Here is a 20,925-nt window from a genome sequence, read left to right as displayed (position 1 = left end):
CAGAACCGTCTGCTCTCGCCCTCAGGTCCGAGAAGAGGTTGAGAATTTTTATGGACAGCTGTACTCGTCGAGCGCACGCAAGCCTGCGACTTGGGACACCGAAGATCCACGGGCACCATTGTTGCGCCATTATTCGGAGTGTATCCCGGACTTCGAAGAGGATGAGATTGGTGCAGCGCTCGGGCAGCTTAAAAACGGAAGGGCCCCGGGGGATGACGGAGTTACCACTGAACTCCTTAAAGCCGCAGGGCGACCTGTCCTGAAAGCCTTGGCAAGACTATTTAACGCCGTCATCCACCGAGGTACCACGCCGGAGGCGTGGTCCAGGAGTGTGGTGGTGCTGTTCTTTAAGAGAGGCGATAAGTCTCTGTTAAAGAATTACAGACCGATCTCACTTCTGAGCCACGTCTATAAGCTGTTTTCGAGGGTTGTTACGAATCGTCTCGCCAGAAGACTCGACGAATTCCAACCACCAGAGCAGGCTGGGTTTCGAAATGGCTACAGCACCGTGGACCACATCCATACTGTTCGGCAGATTATCCAAAAGACGGAAGAATATAATCAACCGCTGTGTATGGCATTTGTGGACTACGAGAAAGCCTTCGACTCCGTCGAGACCTGGGCTGTCCTGGACTCTCTGCGGAGATGTCATATCGACTGGCGATATATCGAGGTACTAAAATCTATGTACGACGCGGCGACGATGACCGTTCATGTCAATGACCAAAGAACAAGACCTATTTCCCTCCGGCGCGGGGTAAGACAGGGGGATGTAATATCACCGAAACTGTTTACCACTGCGCTAGAGGATGTTTTTAAGACCTTGGATTGGGGGGAACGGGGCATCAACGTCAACGGTGAATTCATCTCTCACCTTCGTTTCGCCGACGATATTGTCATCTTTGCGGAGACGCTGGATGAGTTAGGCCAAATGCTGGCCGGCCTAAACGAGTCCTCCCGACGTGTCGGTCTCTGTATGAACTTGGATAAGACGAAAGTTATGTTTAACAACCAAGTCATACCGATACCGGTATCGGTCGATGGTACCCTTCTCGAAGTTGTTCAGGATTATATTTACCTAGGCCATACTATCCAACTAGGCCGCAACAACTTCGAGAAGGAGGCCGATAGGAGGATTCGGTTGGGCTGGGCGGCGTTTGGCAGGCTCCGTCGAGTCTTCACTTCGAAGATTCCGCAATGCTTGAAGACAAAAGTTTTCGAGCAATGCGTCCTGCCTGTGTTAACATACGGAGCCGAGACGTGGACACTGACCAAGGGACTGGTCCACAAGTTTAAAGTCGCTCAACGTGCAATGGAACGGGCCATGCTTGGGGTCTCTCTCAAAGACAGGATTAGAAATGAGACTATCCGCGGGAGAACGAAAGTAACCGACATAGCCCACAGAATTAGCAAGTTGAAGTGGCAGTGGGCTGGTCATCTGTGTCGCAGGACCGATGGCCGTTGGAGTAGACGGGTCCTAGAGTGGAGACCGCGTCTTGGCAAACGCAGTGTGGGACGTCCTCCGGCCCGTTGGACCGACGATCTACGTAAGATTGCCGGTGTAGGCTGGATGAGGATTGCGGAAGACCGGGATGTGTGGCGCGAACTTGGGGAGGCCTATGTCCAGCAGTGGACTGCGATAGGCTGAAGTGAGTGATAGTTCCATGGGGTTTTTTCTTCTATATTGTAAATGAAATAAAATTTTACTTGAAATATATAATTGTTGATGTAAGCATTGTTGTAAAAGCTGAATGGATAGTCTTTATAGTATCCAATATGCGTGGTTTTTTTTTCAATGTAAATTAGTACTAATTACCAAGTAACAAAGAAAAAATAACGAGTTTTATTTAAGAACTTAAAATAAGCAAATCTATATAAATAAAAACGAATGTTGCTAAGCGAATAACTCGAGAATGGCTCGACCAATTTGGCTAATTTTTTTTAGGTTCCTTATGGGTATCCACAATCCACACGGATTGTTTAAATACTAAAAAAAAAAAAAAAAATACTATTAACTTTTGACAGAACGAAGTATGTCCGGGTAGCTAGTAAGAAATCAGAATACGCGCAATAATCTATACTAAAATCCCCCAGTATGATGAAAATTCAGGGTCGGTGGTCCAAAATATACCTAACATAAGTATAAAGGCCAAGATCACGACGAATATTTGTTATAAGCTTTGTCGAATCTTTAACCGCTAGCCCAAAAGTCATTTGCTGTGCCATCTTCACCACAACGCCATCTCATAATAATAATCACAATCAAAAATAAATTTATTCAAATATGTTTCAACAGAACCATCGAATCGTCATCCTTGTAGGAGTAAAATTTTAAAAGCTTTTGTTTTAATCGTTAAAAGTGCAGCTACCACCGATTCAGAATGTAGATTCTGCAGATTAGTTATCCGTCATCGGTCGGCTTTTTAAGTTTACTTTTAATGCCGTACCTAACACTAGTGCACTAACACATTTGACATTCGAACCAACTGTAATTAATGACAAAAATTCAAGTTGACCAACATCTCACGGGGCTTCGAAACTGAAATGTGTCAAATTAAATTGAAACTAAGTGTATCCCGTCGTAAGACCAATAAACTAAACGTTCCAACAACCATATGGAAATTTAAAAGGACATTCATTAAACACACACATTAAAATTTAACTAACCAACGCCATATTCTTTAATGAATTTCCGGCTTGGAATAGGAACGTTGGAAAATATAGTTGTCCCTGTTTCTCATAGTTAAAATTATGTTAATGGAAAGGAATAGACAATCGTTTTGGTTCGAAGCGTTCAGGATCATCTATCTCTCGACGGTCCATGCATTTAATAGGGGTAATTAAGAGAGACACTTGAACAAAAATATCGCGGTATAAAAGCATCGGTCGGGTGTCGAATTGCTTAACACATTCTTATATTTACGATCCGTCGTTCCTTTATGACGTGCTCCGGGCGAGCTTTGATATGGACCTTTAAAAATAATTCACATGAGTTCAACATTTTCAAGTCAACTTAAAATTTGAATTTAGAATATTTTAGACCGAAATTGTTCTAATTGCAAATTTAACGTTCTAAAAGATTTGTAAAGCATTAATTTGATTTGCATTATTTGTATGGATATATGTATGTATGTATGTTATAATAAACAAATTTAAAATTCCAACGAATAAAACTAGCATGCGTCTAACTGAAAATTCAGTGCTATTAGCATAATCATTCAGTTCGTATCATTTGTATAATTATACATAAGTGTGTGTATGTTATCATCCTGACAACCTATCACTGAAGACTTGCTATGACAACCTGAATTTTAAACTAACTGAGGTAGGGCACCACAGGAAATTTCCTGCCCAAAATATGGAGCAGGCAAGCTGGGGTAGTACCTCGACCTGTTAGAAAATCACAGCTAAATAATACTGCTTCCAAGCAGTATTGAGTTTTGGTGAGTAAGTCGATCAGAGCTCCTGGGGGAAATTGGGGATAAGGTCGGCAACGCGCTTGCGATGCTTCTGGTGTTGCAGACGTCTATAACCTACGGTAACCGCTTAGCATTAAGGGAGCCATCCGCTTGTTTGCAGACCTAGTTGTATAAAAAAAATCTTTGCCTAGGTAACACTATCGAGTTTAAGTGCAAATATAACATTTATATTTAAAAAAAAAGGGTGAGACGAAGCACGCTTACAGATTCCAGATTCTTCTATAAATCTTTTCTTTAAAATTATTAAGGAAATACACCATAATCTACATTGAAACGGTATCTCAAGTCATGATACTTGCTTCTGATGCAAAATTATTTAACGTTCTTGTATTTACGATCAAAATACGCCCTCACACCTGTTACCCTTAGAATATGACGTAATCGGTGTAAAAGCAAGTTCGAAAATTATGAAGCATCTGAAGTGTTCGTTACTAGTAAAAAATATATATATACGGTCGAATTGAGTAACCTCCTCCTTTTTTTGAAGTCGGTTAAAAATATAAATAAAATAAATAAAACAGTAGGCAGTCGTAGATAAACGCTAAAAAAAAATTGAGGTGAGGTACAGTAAACATTTTGCTAAAAATTTGCTCAGAACAGCTTGACTGAGGAAGCACCAAGACCTAACTTTCTGTAAGGCTTTTAATATTAAAGTTTTTCGGTAAGCGACCGGTAAAACAGTTTGTAAGTATTTTACTTAAATACATAGTATTGCTATCCATGTAAGCTAACTGAGCATTCTTAACAAATATTAAACATACAACATTAAAAACAACATAAAACATTTTATATTTATGAGTTTATTTACATGTTACTACACAAAGATAACAAATCGTCTGTATTCCAAGTAAAATCTTAAAGAAAATGTATCGCTGACAGAACGTTATCCAAGAACGAAGCCGCGAGCGAAAGCTAGAAAAATACAGAAAATTCTAGATAAAAGAACAAACAGCCTATTATACAGAACAAAATATTTGATGTCTACGTTTATTGAGATCGCACCTTTGTAGCTCAACGTACAAATTGAACCAATACTGTATCCGTTACGTACGGTTTCACATGTCAAACGCCGTTCCTTCGGAGATTGGTCGTTCGTGCCTTTGTTTTTTGCGATTTCTTTGCAATATTTTCATTTTGTTGTATCGAATACATAAAGGGTAGCGTTTGATATTTTCTATAATTTTGTAATTCAATAATGAATTATGATTGCAATGCTTCGTTAAATCATACTTACGAGAAAAAAACAGTAAATTTTAATAAAAAAACGAGTATACTTTAGACCACACGACTGAAGTTATACAAGTACGAAACCTAACTCTCACTCTTTCTATCTTCACTAACTTATATATCCCTCTCACTTCCCTCGGCCTCACCCGATCACACTTAAACTTATCGTGAAACTCTCGTCACGCATTCACTAGCTTACTCCGCAAATCAAGCGTTCGTAAAGAAGTTTTACTTCAAAAATTAATGCACGCATCTTGTCTTAATAAAGACACACGAATTTTTATTAATTTATCAAATATATATACATGAAATAAAAAAAAACGACAAATTTTTCAGAACTCCAATTAAGTGACGCAAGTACATATGAAAGCAAACCTTATATTTCTGACGCTGAAATATCTAAAAATGGGGATACTAATAACAAGATAACACTATTAAAAGTAACGCTAATAGGAAGTTTAACGTATGACTGAATAAAAAATTAAAATGCTCTATATTTAAGCACGTAAAACCATCTACGACTCAGACGCTCCGAAGGGTACAGGACGGCGGTAAAAGTGTTTGCGGGAATGCAAAATGAAGCATGTGATTGCTAGCGAATCGCATTATAGCTAAACCTGGATACTTTGACGCACTAGAAGGGTATGCTCGGTAGACGCTTTGGTTTAATGATCAAATATAAATAAATGGAAACAAAGAAATGGAAGAAGTTTCACGCTGATGTATAACATACTCTTGTTGGGCTTCGTTTTGAAATAAGTGAGGAACTACACACTTTGCACAGTGCACTGTTAAACTGCTAATTGTTTTTGCTGCACTATTTATCACATAAATTTTATCTATTTTTTTTCTGTAAATAAATAAATAAATAATAAATAACTTTAGAAAACTTCAATTTTATAATAATAAATATCTTTAACATACAAACGATCGTATACTCGTATATATATTTATATATATACTTTATTGCACTTAAAAAAATACATGTAAAAACAACATAATAATAAGGTTTAGTGCAAAGGGGGACTTATCTCTGAAAGATCTTCCTAAGATATACAACTGAATGTTTGTGTTATTAGTGACAGCCGGCTGATGTGGTTACACATTTTTTAATAAATGTACTCAAAACATATTATGATAAATAATATGGCCTACTCAAGTTTAATTAAAGTCTAATTGAACCACTTAAATAATATATCTAGTAATTAGAAACAACGTAGCGGATTAAGTACTAATTTTTCGGTTTACTAAATGGAAAGTTCCCGCCACGGTGTATTGGGTCAATGCCCATTTACAGTTTCACAACATTACGATTGTTTACGCTTACATGAGTAATTATAATTGATTTGATTAGACTATTCGGACCTCCATTTGTAATCGTCGATTTTTTCTTCTTCTTCTTTTTACTTTGGCTCCCTGATCTCTTGCACGTAACTGACGCCTGGGATGAACGGTGTTACCAGTTGAAAAAATCAATTTCCTGTGTTGCAATTTTGTACAATCAAACTTTTGACTTAAAATATTTATAATAAAATTTTTCATATGAGCCACAGCCGAAACAACGATATTGTTAAAAAAAAAAACGACTAAGCATTTTCAATAATTTGAATATTAAAATATTATTTATAAATAATAATCTAAACTTAACTAATTAATACTTGACAATACTATAACGTGGATATTATCGAAAAAATCTTTTTGTTTTTAATCTATTCACTCAAAAAATGTTACAAATTTTGTGCTGACCATAAATTTACCAAACTGTCTACACAGTTATATAAATACATTTACCCAAATATCGATGGTTTATGAGACCAATATTTTATCAAGCATACGCTAGTTTTACAGAAAAAACTTACAAAGTGAAATTGAAACAAACATCAAAGCATGTGTACTATATAAAATACCTTAAACACTTCGCAAGAAAAGTTAGTGATCTGAGTTTATGTGTAAGTTAATATAAAATATATAATTTGGAATTTATTGATGTCCATTTCTAGTTAGTAAGGTTGCCGGTGTAGCCTGAATGCAGATTGCGGAAAACCGGGATGTCTGGCGCGAACTTGGGGAGACCTATGTCCAGCAGTGGACTGCCATAGGCTGAAGTAATGATGATTATGATTTCAAAGTTCTGATATTGACATCATTGAATTTAACAATTATAATAAGTCAAAAACAGTAGGTTCGGTTAGTAGCTCAGTGAAATGAATTCGCTTATTATTATAACACAGAGATTATTTTTGTGTTGTGAAGAATGATCAATTAGAACTGAAAGTTGCAGATTCGATTCTAGCTCAAAGCATCCACACGTATCTAACAGATACTGGATGTTTATCACATCGTCCCTTGAAAGCACGTAGAGCTATCGATCCCCTTTGTTACCATAAGCATCTGATAACAACCTTTACTTTTGTTATAGAAATTATCCGCATATCCTCAGAAAAAGCAGCTTTGCGAAAAGAAAAACGCCTTTTCAAGCTGTTTAAGTAAAGTATTTGAAGAACTGAATTCAAACTTAAAGGGCAAAAGTGCAAAAAGTTAAGATTTTATTGTAAATATCTGACAATTTACCGTTGGGGCTGTTGCTACTCTGTTGAGTAGCTGAGTTTGTTGCTACTCTGTTGAGTAGCTGAGTTTATTGCTACTCTGTTGAGTAGCTGAGTTTGTTGCTACTCCAAAATATTTGTACTTGGTCCTTAATAAATAACTCAAAGCGACTTTAGTCTCTTCTAGCAATAGCTACCGATTTCAGCAAAGCACAGTAACATAGAGGCTTCGCCGCACTACGTAATGGATTTTTATCGTGTCGTACTCCATGGAAATTGAATAGGAAATCCAACGGAGTCCTGCTTTTAATTTGCCCACCGTCGGATTCTATAATCGCCCGAGATTTCATTGAATGCAATTAAATTGGAATTCATGCGATTCGCTCTCGTCGGGTGTCGATCGCAAATCGATGGTATTAGTAGGATCATTGTACATCCACACACTCCCGGTACTCTTCAGATTTTGGTAGAATTTGGGATGATTGTTGAAAGGAATGTTTATCACGTCGGCAACTGATTAAGATTATCATTACTTATAATGCTGAATCATATAATACTATAGCAAAATATGATAAGTACATAATAGTGTCTTGTAAGACTTTGAGAAGTGATTTTTACATTGGATCTATTTTATTACTAAGCTTTTCAATTATTCTTTATATGTCCTGTATTAAAATAGTGTTTTTAAAATTAAGTACTTTTCCTAAAAACTAAAAAAAAAAAAAAATCTTGTCAATTTTGATTTGTTTAACATTAAAATGCTCAGCAATTTTAAGAGTGATTTAGTAATTAAGCGCAGCTGGCTGGTTTTACCTGGTACACAATGGATTCAAACAAACTTTTGCTTGACTGGATTACGTGTAGTTTGGCGTTCAGGGCAAACTAATCCGTGACAATTATGCAAAACGAGTTACAGGGAAAAAAAAGTACAATAAATTTCATTTTAAAGTGTATTACGACACGAATCTAGCAATAATAAGTAGAATTACTTCTAATAACAGGTGGACTAATACTTTATATAAAGTGCTTTTATACAAGAAGTCAGTCAGTTTAGACAGTAATGGTTTAGACAGTAATGGTTTAGACAGTAATGGTTTAGACAGTAATATTTAAATCATTCCTACTTCAGCTAGTACAAAACTCCGCTCAGCCAGCTTAACGTAGTCTCTTGCTACAAAACATTTTTTTAATTGACTTTTTTAAATATTGTCACATGTTTTTGCATACTGTCCATTTTTTGTAAAAGTGGTTGCTAAGTCAATTTGTTGCTTGTACACTTGTATAGTGTTCAAGTAGATACAGAAAATGTTACATAAGTTAATCCGTTAATATAACTGTAATGTTTTTTTTTTTTTACAAAACGACTTTAAACTGAAATTAGAATGAATAATGATAAACATACATCGGCCGTTTGTTTCTAAGGTAAGCAAATTAACTCTTGTGTTCAAAACGAATGTGAATAACAGGTCGCTGATACAAACACGCTACTTGCTATAGTCTGTAATATGCCACTGCTGGGAATAGGCCTCTTTCCCCATGTAGGACAAGGATTAGAGCTTAATCCACCACGTTGCTCCAATGCGGGTTGGCTGATATATTCCCTACTACTACTATCAGGTGTATATGATAACAACCGGGACGACGGCTTAACGTGCTCTCAAAGCACTTTGGGGAGGCACAGGGGTGGGCACAAGGACTGCACAAACACCTAGACCACATCAAACATCTGTATGGCCAATATAAATGTTTGTCATGTGCGAGAATCGAACCCACAACCGCTATCGCCAGTGCTGTGACCGTTACGCCAACGCGTCGTTGGCAACGCGCGTTGATATAGACACATATTTTTGTAATTAATGTACACATAAAGTATACAAATATAAACTATTACATCCATACTTGGAAGCAGAGATCTAAAACACGAACTCCAGAGCAGAAATCAGGGATTTTGCTAACTGCGTTAACGGGCTAATCGATTAACATAATAGATAGTATTGAATAATATACAATTGTATATGATTATAGCAGTAAGATTTATAAAGAAAAATATTACTTAAAAAAGGAAGGGTTTATTACTATGTAACTATCTCAATTGCGCCAACTACTGGTCAAGTGGTTCGAACGGCGATTGAACCAAAATAAATTAAAGTCAATCAGAGAAAACTAGCTTCAAAATTAAGCAACAATTGTTGAGGCTTGCGATTATTGTAACTTCTCCTGCAAATATAACGCATGAACATTTTCGATCGGCCGCATGTTTTCCATGTTTTCCCGATGGTCCGAAAACTTTCACAACTAAAATTCGAGACCCCGTGTTTGTTTACATACAGTTTTTGGGTCCCAATTTAAACTATCGTTGCTTTCATTTGTCGTTTAGTACGACATTTGTCTGTCCGGTCTAACCCTTTGTTTGAATTTATTTCGAAAATGTTTTGGTTCCACGTAATTTTGGGATAATTTGTCGAGGTATAATGAAAGCGGCGTTTAATCTTTAACTAGGGTTGTGCTACGTCCGCCTACTTAATTTACCTTGTGCGTTAATTTTAGTTAACTTTGTGTTATACCTCTCTTTAATTAATATTCATCTACTTACGTACTAATTTGTCAAGTATTTCTAGTCGAAGTGATTTAAATTTTGGGCACATTTTAACTAACTTGCCGTTTAGGTTTCTATCTTTAGCATATTATAAATTTTGACGTAATTCATCTTGGGATCTTAATAAGATACTGACCGTTTTGCACGAGTAGCGTAGAATCCCTGGCCAAGGGTAGCTCGGAGTCGGTTAATGTCGCGTCAGAGGCGTTGTCCGACGCTGAGGTGGGAGTAGTGGGTGCGGTCGGCGAGTCGGAGAGGCCGCGGCGCGTGCGACGACGCCCGCTACCGCTGCTCGAACCGCTGCCCGAGCCGTACGGGTGAAGGCGGCCCAGGCCTAAAACAGAAGAAAATTTATATTTGTAATTAAATTAATAATAATGATATAGACATATTGGAATAGTCATGCTAGAATAGAGTGCGAAATCCGAAACCATTCCAACCAAAAGTTTTGAAATCCGTAATGACAAGTTTAATTAATCATTTGCCAGTCCAAAGTCTACGGTTCTTACAAGTATATCTATGTTAGAAATTTAATTTACGCTTATTTTATAGTTCATTTTAATTAATAATAATTAAAATATATCCTCTGCAGATCGCAAATAATTTCCCAGTAAGTAATTTTTGGTATCACGTGTCTATGATAACGGAACTAACTCAACGTGCTTTCAAACCCCACAAGAGAAAAATCAGAAAGAAAATAATTACAGAAATAAAGAAATCAATCACTCAACAATCAACGTTAATGGAACTTTCGCACCATTAAATCAAAACGATCATCAAAAGAAAAACACCAATCTACAAAATACATTAAATCCTCTTTAGTTTTAACATCAATATCGAACAAGGAAAAACATGTCAACGGTTATGTAAGACATAAATACAAGGTACACGAAAACAATGAGAGTTAATACGAAACGAAAACAACATCAAACGGAAAACAACAGACAACTAAGGAGATAACAATAAAAGCAACAAAAATGTTTTTAAGTACTATATATCAAAACCATTTTCTCTCGTTCCTTTCAATTCACTTTGGATCGTAGAATGATTATTGAATATACCTTATGGAAACCCTGTAAGTATTGAATTGTTTGTTTATTTTTATGTTCATTGTTGACATTATATTTTTTTGTAATGGAAAAAAAGTTTAGACTAACCGCTGTGTTCCTTTTTCGAACTTATAAGTTTTAGTGCGCATACCTACGATACTATAAAAAATCAGTTATCAAATTTTTTAAATGAAACACTAATTTCGTTTACGAAATGTCAGTTTTAGCTAGAATAACTGAGTTCACCTTGGGATCGCATTATTTTTATAATGCTTTTGTAGGTGTATGTATTATTCTTTTTTTCTTTTAAACTAAATTTCAAAAAATCATTGAGTCTAAATATTAAAACTGAGAAAAGTCATTCATACTGAATTTGCCGTTGTATTAAATTTCATTTAAAATGTTTACATTATGAGTATGAAAAGCCACGCTGAAATTATACAACTGCATTATTTAAGAATTTAAGAATTTAGTCCCAGTCACTCGACAAAAAAGTAACTCTATGTTACTGTAACCGATATACATAACTTGTATGATAAAAGAAAATTAAGCTATCATCATTACAGCCTATACAGTCCACTGCTGGACATAGGCCTCCCACAAGTTTACGCCAAAAATAACGTGAACTCATGTGTTTTGCCTATAGTCACCACGCTGGGCAGGCGGGTTGGTGACCGCAGGACTGGCTTTGTCGCACCGAAGACGCTGCTGCCCGTCGTCGGCTTGTGTATTTCAAAGCCAGCAGCAGCTGGATGGTTATCCCGCCACCGGTCGGCTTTTTAAGTTCCGAGGTGGTGGCGGAACTGTGTTATCCCTTAGTCGCCTCTTACGACACCCACGGGAAGAGAGGGGGTGGCTATATTCTTTAGTACCGTAGCCACACAGTACAGTAGTAATTAAGCTATATAATATCACAACTTATAAAATAATTTCCTTTAGCTTTACGGGAACCATTAACAACAAAAAACATAAAAAGATATATAAAAAAATATTTATTAATAATATATAATAACACCAAATCTCAAATTTAAATAATAATAAAAAAATAACTAAATTAAATTAAACTGGCTGATCGGTCTATCGGCAGACAGCGTTTAACCAATTGATGTTTGACGATTATTATATAGTTAACTAGTGACTCGCCCCGGCTTCGCACGGTGGCTAGGACTATCAGTGTTCCTCTACTATATCATGCATTTATTATACATATAAAACTCTGGAATCACTCTATTTACGCATCATCAATCGCATCAAAATCCGTCGAGTAGTTTTAAGGATCTAAGCATACAGACAGCAGGACGCGACTTTGTTCTATACTATGTAATGATAAATGCTGTGCCAGTTGAATGATGTACTTTAGCATTAAGTCGAATGTGTACCTACTGATAATGTCGACAACACTGATGTCTGGTAAAACTCAAATGAGTTTATGTGGCATCTTATTATTAGTGATAATTATAAATTATATTCCTTCATGTATGTTAATAAATAATAAAAAAATAATAAAACTTAAATAAAATTGCAAACCAAATCATTCCCTGAGAAGAATATTACTTCTCAAAAGACGGAACCCTTCAAAACATCAAACAATGCCGCAATTCATGAAAAGGGAAGCAATAAAAGGTATACACACATAAATAAAAAAAAAAAAAAAACAAGCATAATTAAGTCTAATAAGGCTTCGTTATGACAAAGCGTCGAAGATGCCAAGGTAAACAAGGGAACGCTTGCGGCATCACCAGTGTTATATTTTACTTTTATATCAGGAGGGCTCGATCGTTTCAATATTTAAGTAATTTAGTATTTTAGTACTTTATACACATAGTATACACTTTTATTGTTTTTAGAAATATTCAAGTGAAGTGAAATATAATTGGTATACCCTCTATATCCCCTCCCCTGTTACTTAGGGGTATGAATAATTGTGTTTGCTGTCAAACGAAAAAAACCGACTTCAATTACATCGACAAGTACGACGTAGGTAGACGAAAAAATAGTCAAGTATATACGCATTATCAAAGATTACTCACGAAGTTGTAATCAGATCTGATGTGACCACATGATAAACATCGGCTTTGGATTAAATTAAAAATCATCAGAATCGGTACACCCAGTAAAAAGTTATGCGGATTTTCGAGAGTTTTCTTCAATTTCTGTGGGATCCCATCATCAGATCCTAGTTTCTTTATCATGGTACCATACCTGGGATATCTATCTCCTTTCCAACAAAAAAATAATTTTCAAAATCGGTTCAAAAACTACGAAGTTATCCCCGAAAATACATTAAAATATATATATATATATACGGTCATATATACGGTCGAATTGAGTAACCTCCTCCTTTTTTGAAGTCGGTTAAAAATGACATTACGATGGTGATTTTAAGGCCTACTTATATTAAGATTTTTTTAAGTTTAAACGGAATAAGCCTACAAATATCCAACTGCTGGATAAGGACATATTTTCTAGTATAGGAGGAAAATTCGAGTTCCTTTTACAATGCGATCCTTTTGTGTGTTTTTTTAAATATTACTAACTACTGCGACAGCGAAAGCATCGCAAGCGGGTTGGCGACCACATCACCAATCCCCCCAGGAGCTCTGGTCACCTTACTCACAAACAGGAACACAACACTGCTTGAAAACAGTGTTATTTAGCTGTGATTTGAAGGTCGAGTTACTACACCAGTCGGGCTGCTCCTTATTTTGAGCAGGAAATTTTCTGCTGGGCCCTACCTGAGCTTATATTTATAGATAATACTAATAATAATGATAAGGTTAATGATAACAAACGGAATCAACAATTTTAAGAGATGTTCAAGGTATTGTAATTTATTCACGTTACTAAAAACTTAACTTCTTACAGTTACATTTTTTATTTTTTTATATACTTTATTGGACATAACAAATACATTGTAACATATAGCTTAAAGATAGTTAAATATTATGTATTCTAAGGGGTATCCTTGTAGTTAATCAACCAGACAACCTAATTCAATCATTTTTATTTATCCAATGATTCCGTTTACTAGAGTCTCACTTATACTTAAAATTAATTAAAAGTGACCCCAGTTTTAGGATAAGTGATTATACGGAATTAAGCGACCCGAAGTTAAAGCCAGGATTTAGGAAAAAAACGATTATTCTATAATAAAACAGCTAAGAATTAATACCGTTTAAATCCATTACCATTATTAAAAATAATTCATTACGAACAAAATAAAAGAATACAATCAAAGCAGGACAGAGTCCGTAAACCTTTAATCCAGACTAGTTGAATCGTATGAGGCCATTAAAAAATATGTATCAGAAATAGAGAGAGCTCTGGAATAGAAAACTTTTTAATTTGAAGCAAACATATAAAAGCGTCTTTGAAAGAACTCGGAAGGAAATTAAATTAGTTTTTCTACCTCATTACCGTTCCCGGTAATTGAGTGCAAGGATTCAACTTTAGTTAATTTAAACGTCAATCATACGCGTTAGTTATCGCTCGAAATTTTGAACAAATTTGTTCAAATATAAAATAAATGCGAGTATGTTTTGGACCACACGACTGAAGTAAAACTTCTGCACAATAGGCTTGCACTCGTGCATATACGATACGTAATTGACTATGAGAGAAAGCAAATGTGTACTCGCACCTCTCTGTCTGACTCCGTTTGCCTCAACCGATCACACTTTTCGTAACGCTCTCGTCACGCTTTCACCAGCTTACTCCCCAAGTCAAGTGTGCGTAAAAAAGTTTTACTTAAAAAAAATTAAAAAAAAAATTATCTAGTCAAGTACAAATAACAAATAAAAATCGAAAAAAAAAACAAATAAATAAGGAAAGAGTTAAAATAATAACTATTTTTTGATATAGGACTGCCAATATATCAGCATAGTGCCATAATCTATGCTACTGGATCGCTGATTGTCAAGCAATGCCTTACTTGTGACGTCACTATCCGTTTGTGCCTGTTACTCTTAGGTACTACATATTGTGTTAGAGATAAAATATGTGTATATATATATATATATGAAAAAAAAAACTGACTGTGTGACTATGGGCAACACATATAAGTTCACGCCATTTTTGACGCGAGCTTATGGAGGCCTATGTCCAGCAGTGGACTGCAATAGGCTGTAGTGATGATAGTGATGATGAAAAAAAAAAATGTACATGATGATGACGATGACTGTATTGCGGTAACCTTACTTTCTCCACTAAAGTTGAGAATTAATTTAAATTATAAGTATGAACATTATTAATGTTCTGTTGTCAAATTCTATAGTTCTGTAATAATAAACAAATGTGTGCGTGTGTCAAATACACGGTAGTGTGTGTAATGTATTTTTTTATTGATTTAATATATTTTTATGCATCATAAAAATATATTAGCTTTCTGCATTCCTTCTCTATACAAACTATAAGTGTGCGAAATTTCATACTCCTTCGTCCACGCAGTTTTCATAAAAAGGGGTACAAGGTTTTTGAATACCGTATGTATAAGCTATATATTTTTATACTATTTCTATTGTATGCATATTTCTTTGTTTTAGAAAACGGAATGCCGTTAGTAAAATAAACTCAATCGAGATCCGAGTGAAACTTGCGAACAGCGACCACTTATTATTTCCAACGTTTACACATTTCTTTTCCGAAATACATTTTCTTGTTTTCAAGCTTTCTAACATTACGTAATGATACCTTTGTTAAAAAGTTATAACGTTAAAGAATAGTTTTATATCTGAACAAGCACTGATGAGGATTTTCGAACTAAAGTGTGTACAATTCATGACGTTCGTGCTCAAGGAAAATATAGGTAGCGGAAAAAGAAACCTATATTTGTAAAGAAAATTTCTTCAATATACTTTCATATTAATCAAAGGAAAGCGTTTTAGATTAAGTTTCCTATTTATAATCTATACTATGACTGTTTTGTTTCTTTTTATTAATAATAGTATAATAATATTATAATAATAATACTCTTTATTGTGCACAACAACAATCAAAACAATAATAAAGATCAGTGTACAAAGGCGGTCTTATCGCTACAAGAGCGATCTCTTCCGACAACCTTTGGTCGTATAGGACACAGGTCAGTAAAAATCTAGGACGATATCAATTATCGAATAAAAATATACACACATACACCACATAATACATACATGATTTTTAATAAATACTCTCAAAAACTATAGGATTAATTTCAAAAATTCTCACACTATTCGGTATTCCAAAATAGCTGGACCGATTTCTATGAAATTTTGTGTGTATATCGGATGAGTCTGAGAATCGGCTAACATCTATTTTTCATACCCCTAAGTAAGGAGGGGGGGGGGTAAGGGGGTTAATAACATATATGGCAAAAAAGCGTTTGCGGGGTCAGCTAATACCTACATAGAACCATTTTCCTACATGGAGAAAGAGGCCTATGCAGTGGGATGTTATAGACTGAATCGGCCTATATAAAAGAAAACACAAGATATTAACGAGAATATATTGAAATAACAAAAGTTCTACAGTAAGATAATCATGAACAGTAAGAGACCTCTTAATGGAAGTTCAAACATAATGGACAATGAGCTCATTAGAGGAGAATTTTTACCCCAAGCCCTCCAAGATGTCGAAGCAGGCGTTTGGATAAGAAATGTTAATCGGAATTGCACAAAGTTTGTAAATACAAGGAACTAGAACTTGTTTTGCTTTTAATAAACGCATAATATATAAATAAAAAGGAAGTTTTATCCGTATTAAATAAATTAAAAGTGAATATACTTTATTTTAGTAAACAAATATTAATTATGATTTCACAATAAATAAACTTTATATGAAATCCTTTTAATTGCAAAAATTTTGCTAACATTTTTGAAATAATAAACAATAAAGTGTGTGTGTTAGCTCCGACGCACGACTGGAGTTTACTCCTTCAGCTCGACTGTCTAAATAGGCACAAAAAAGGCTTATTAGTCTAATAAAAAGATTAATACGGTAATATCATATGGTAAATAAACGAATAAAATAACACCATCTATCGATGATACTTTACGACGAGATGGCGTTTGCAAAAAACGTCTTTACGCCTTTAACCTTCACGCGATAGATGGCGTTACGAGAAACGTAACATGATCAAACGTTCAGTAAATTTTACTTCTCATATTTTTTTCATACCGAGGCCTTATATGAAAATCGATTCTTAAAGGGTAAACTCCAAAAATTTGTATATTTTCATTCACAAAATACAGACACATATATGTATGTATATTGTTCGAGATTGTGCCTAATATAATAGAATCATAAATAAGTAATCTGTTACATCATTCATTTTTTAATACGTTAATAGTTTACCGAGAACAAGCAAAACTTTTCTTTTAATACCTCTTAACGTTATACTAATATCATCATAAAGTTGTGTACTCGTAATTTTATAACGAAGCATTGAGTGTATGAAAGCATAATATTATGTCAAACAACAACTTACGGGGATAACAAAACTTGGAGATTTGAGTGCCGTTATTTTAAGTGAGAAAAATATCCGAGCGACAAGACTAAATTATGTATATACACACTTGTATCACGAAGATAAGTACGTTGTACACAACGTGAAAATATGCAGAAAAATGTTACAACACACGTTTAAAATATTAGTTCGAAGCAGTTGACATTACGAACTTCCTGATATTGGATATTCTGAAATTGAACAGCGCCACGCGTGGGCAGGGGACTAACATAAATAAAAACATTGCCTGTTTCCTCTCGAGGCGATAAGATGCTTGATATGAGCCCGTGAAGCAGGATGTCCGCGGCGATAATGCGTGACCGGTCGATTTTAATGAACAATACTGTTGCCAACATTATCGCGATACCAAAAATAAATTTGGGTATTTTTTAGGCATGTGAGTCATACTTAGTGTGCTATTTAGCAGGCTATTTTCAAAAAATGCTTGTTATCACATCGCTATAGCTTTTAAGCAACACTACCAAAACATTTATAGATTGACAATTTTTGCCTAAAGTTTGGGTCGACATAACGAGATACGTTAGGTCAAATCTGTAATCTTATTCATTACGGTCCACCGATTGTCTTGCAAACGAATTTTATCGAATTAACCTTGATTTGCCACATGTCCCCTAACGCAATCAAGATTGCCTACAGGCAAAATCAAATTACGGCAAAATTCAATCCGACAAAATAGTGAACTCATAAATATACAATTGTCGAGTTGCTTTCGCAGCGAAATCACGTCTACATGAGTAAGGAGTAACCCTCAACGAAAAGAATCCGCGAATACATTCGAAGAATAACCGCAAAATTTGCCTTCCGCACGTATTGCTCACACTTCGTTACTAGCCTTGAAAGAAACTAAAATTTGAATCACACAAAGTCGAACAAACGAACCAGTAAACCTGGAAAGCGGAATCCCTGAGGGCACCGACGTGTCACAATCCGTCACTTCATAAAAAAAGGAATTGGGACTCATAAATAATACGGATTTTACGAAAAAAATAACACGACCACGCCACGTCTTTCTGACTGGATTATTGCCTTTCTCCTGTTGATGTGAAAAGCATTGAACTGTGATGTACGAGGTACTGCTTTAGCAAATAAAATCTATTATTTCAGTATGTAAATCAATGTGAATTTCCTCAGACCCCACATCAGATGTTATATTCTAAACACGGTACTCCGCGTTAAGGCAAACGTAGAAATTTGTCACATGAGCGATGGTTCACCTACGTGTTTCGCCGTCCAAATCCCAAATATAATCTGTTGCCGTACGAATAAAACGCACCTTTATTACTTTCAGGCGAGATGCTTAAATTCCGTGTGACCACCTTTAGGGATTTCGTATTTCATACGACAGTGGACCAGGATTACCTACTGAATTTATGTCTTAGCCGTGTTATCAAAAAGATCGTTTTCGATTGAGCACGTGCTTCCGTTGAACAGAGATGTACCGCGAAGTGTTACTGTATGATTTTATGCCAGCAAAAGTAAAGAAGGTTGACAAATAGGTCGGGCGTGCCGATGTTCAGTTTTATTAAAATTAAAACGTTCTATCGTGACATTAATAAAATCGCTTAGGTTCAATATCGCGTGCATGCCGCCGTTTAAATTTACAGTAAGTACACGGGGGATAAGCTGAACATTTTTATTATCATCGCGCTAGTTTATTGCGTCTCGAGCTCGGGCATTAGAAATAATCTTCATAACGGGGTATGTGAATGTGACGAGCGATTTAGAAAAAAGAAACGTTTATAAGTCAACACATTCACAGTTTATAGTAGTGCACGTTCGTACGATAAATAAACGCAATTTATTATCATTGCTGAAAACGAAATAGAGAAAGCGATAAATTTATTCGATTTTAGTAAAAGCGTCGAGTCGCAGGGCTTCGTCCACAGACATAATTCAATCTTAGTCGCACAATTTCACCGAAAATTTATTCGACATGAACTGTAGTTGTCAAATGCTGACTTTGCGTATCGAAGGAATAAATGATAGACGTAAAGGAGAAGCAACCAAAGACGGTCCTCGGTATTGTGGTCACGTAGAGGAGACGCGAGACTCGGTGGAGACGCAATCTTCAGGGAAAGAATTACATTTATCCAAAGGATGGGAAAATCACTAGTAATTCAATGTATGGCTAAACATGCAAATAGTGTCAGCGTTAAATCACGGTCGTGTCTTGTCCCTGATACCGCTGTTAATATACTTACATGCGAACTAACTTTTTTTTTTTATTCAGTAGGAAAAATAAATGTAAATAAATATACTATAACAAACACACTGCCGTCTGTTCCCATACTAAGTAACTTAATGTTTGTTATAGGTAACAGACGACTGTTATAGCTAAGGTATTTTTTATAAATATACATAGAAATAATACATATATAAATATATTAAATATAGTCTCAGGAGGGAATCGAACCCGCAACTGGCAGAACAGAAAGCAGGGCAACACAAGGGGGGCACTACAAACTGCGCCAACGGGCTCGTCAAATATATCTTTCACAGAACCTATAATTTTAGATATAAAACACATCATTATAATACGTTTTCTATTTGCAATTAAAAATGAAACACAATTTCCACGTTATTCATTGCCACTAAAATTAAGAAAATTATTTATACGAAAAAAATCATAATAAAAACAACAATTTCCATCGACATCCAAACCAATCCCAAAGGTACAATCGACTTCAACACGCCAAATAAACAGGCAGTGCGATCAGCACAATGATTGTGAATCATCCGAACTTAGTACCAAAAATCCATTGAGTGTTTGTTTTTGATTTTTGTCTAACGAGACAATAGGGAAATGATGAACACAGCGCTGTTCGTCGCCTCTGGGAATTCACCCCATACCGACACATCCCCTATGTTTCTTAGTTTATACGAATTTTAACCTTATTTTATACATGGAAGGCTTAAATTGGATTGGATAGCTCTGCGAGATTAACGGCATTTTTGTACTGCACTTGTCCCATATGGCGTCAAACGGGCTGAGGCGAGTGACGGCATGCCACTCGGGGTAGTGAGATTGGTCTCTACGAGGTCCACTCCATCGTCGAGGGTAGCACGAGTTTTAAAGATTTAAGTCAATCGCAGTAACAATGTCCGGGTGACTTCCTTGTATTTATAGTACGTAGAATACTAAAAAAAGTAAAAAAATGGAAGCAAAAGAAACACACACATATGTATAATTATAGTATAATAAAGAAAATTCACGAGAAAAGGATATTAGTGGCTTAAAAATTAAAAAAAAAAAACCTCTCAAACTTGTATTGTAAATTTAACTAAACACATTATTAGTCAAAATAACATTGAAATATGTAAATATATTTTCCGTTAACAAGCAAGATGCCTCGACGTGAACACGGCCTGAGTTATAACAGATCACTCAATTAACTAATGTTGGTTGTTACCAAAGTCAAAAGTAATCTGCTTATGTACCGCTAATTAAAGCATAGCTGTTTACCTTTGTAAATGATCTCATCGGAGTAAATCTCCAGTACGGGGAAACAGACTTAACTGGAATATA

General features: G+C 35.5%; 1 protein-coding gene across 1 annotated transcript in view; it reads right to left on the bottom strand.

Moving 5' to 3' along the window:
* LOC123670007 (teneurin-m) overlaps positions 1-20,925 on the bottom strand; it is a 305,041-nt gene that overhangs the window by 199,844 nt on the left and 84,272 nt on the right. Inside the window, exon 3 of the mRNA XM_045603502.1 lies at positions 9,985-10,182. Within this exon, the coding sequence (XP_045459458.1) occupies positions 9,985-10,182 (198 nt within the window). The remainder of the gene's footprint in view (positions 1-9,984; positions 10,183-20,925) is intronic.

This window comes from Melitaea cinxia, chromosome 4, assembly GCF_905220565.1.
Source record: "Melitaea cinxia chromosome 4, ilMelCinx1.1, whole genome shotgun sequence".
Lineage (NCBI taxonomy): Eukaryota > Metazoa > Arthropoda > Insecta > Lepidoptera > Nymphalidae > Melitaea > Melitaea cinxia.
Note: the sequence above shows the minus strand (reverse complement) of the source record. Positions and strands in the feature narration are given on the sequence as shown.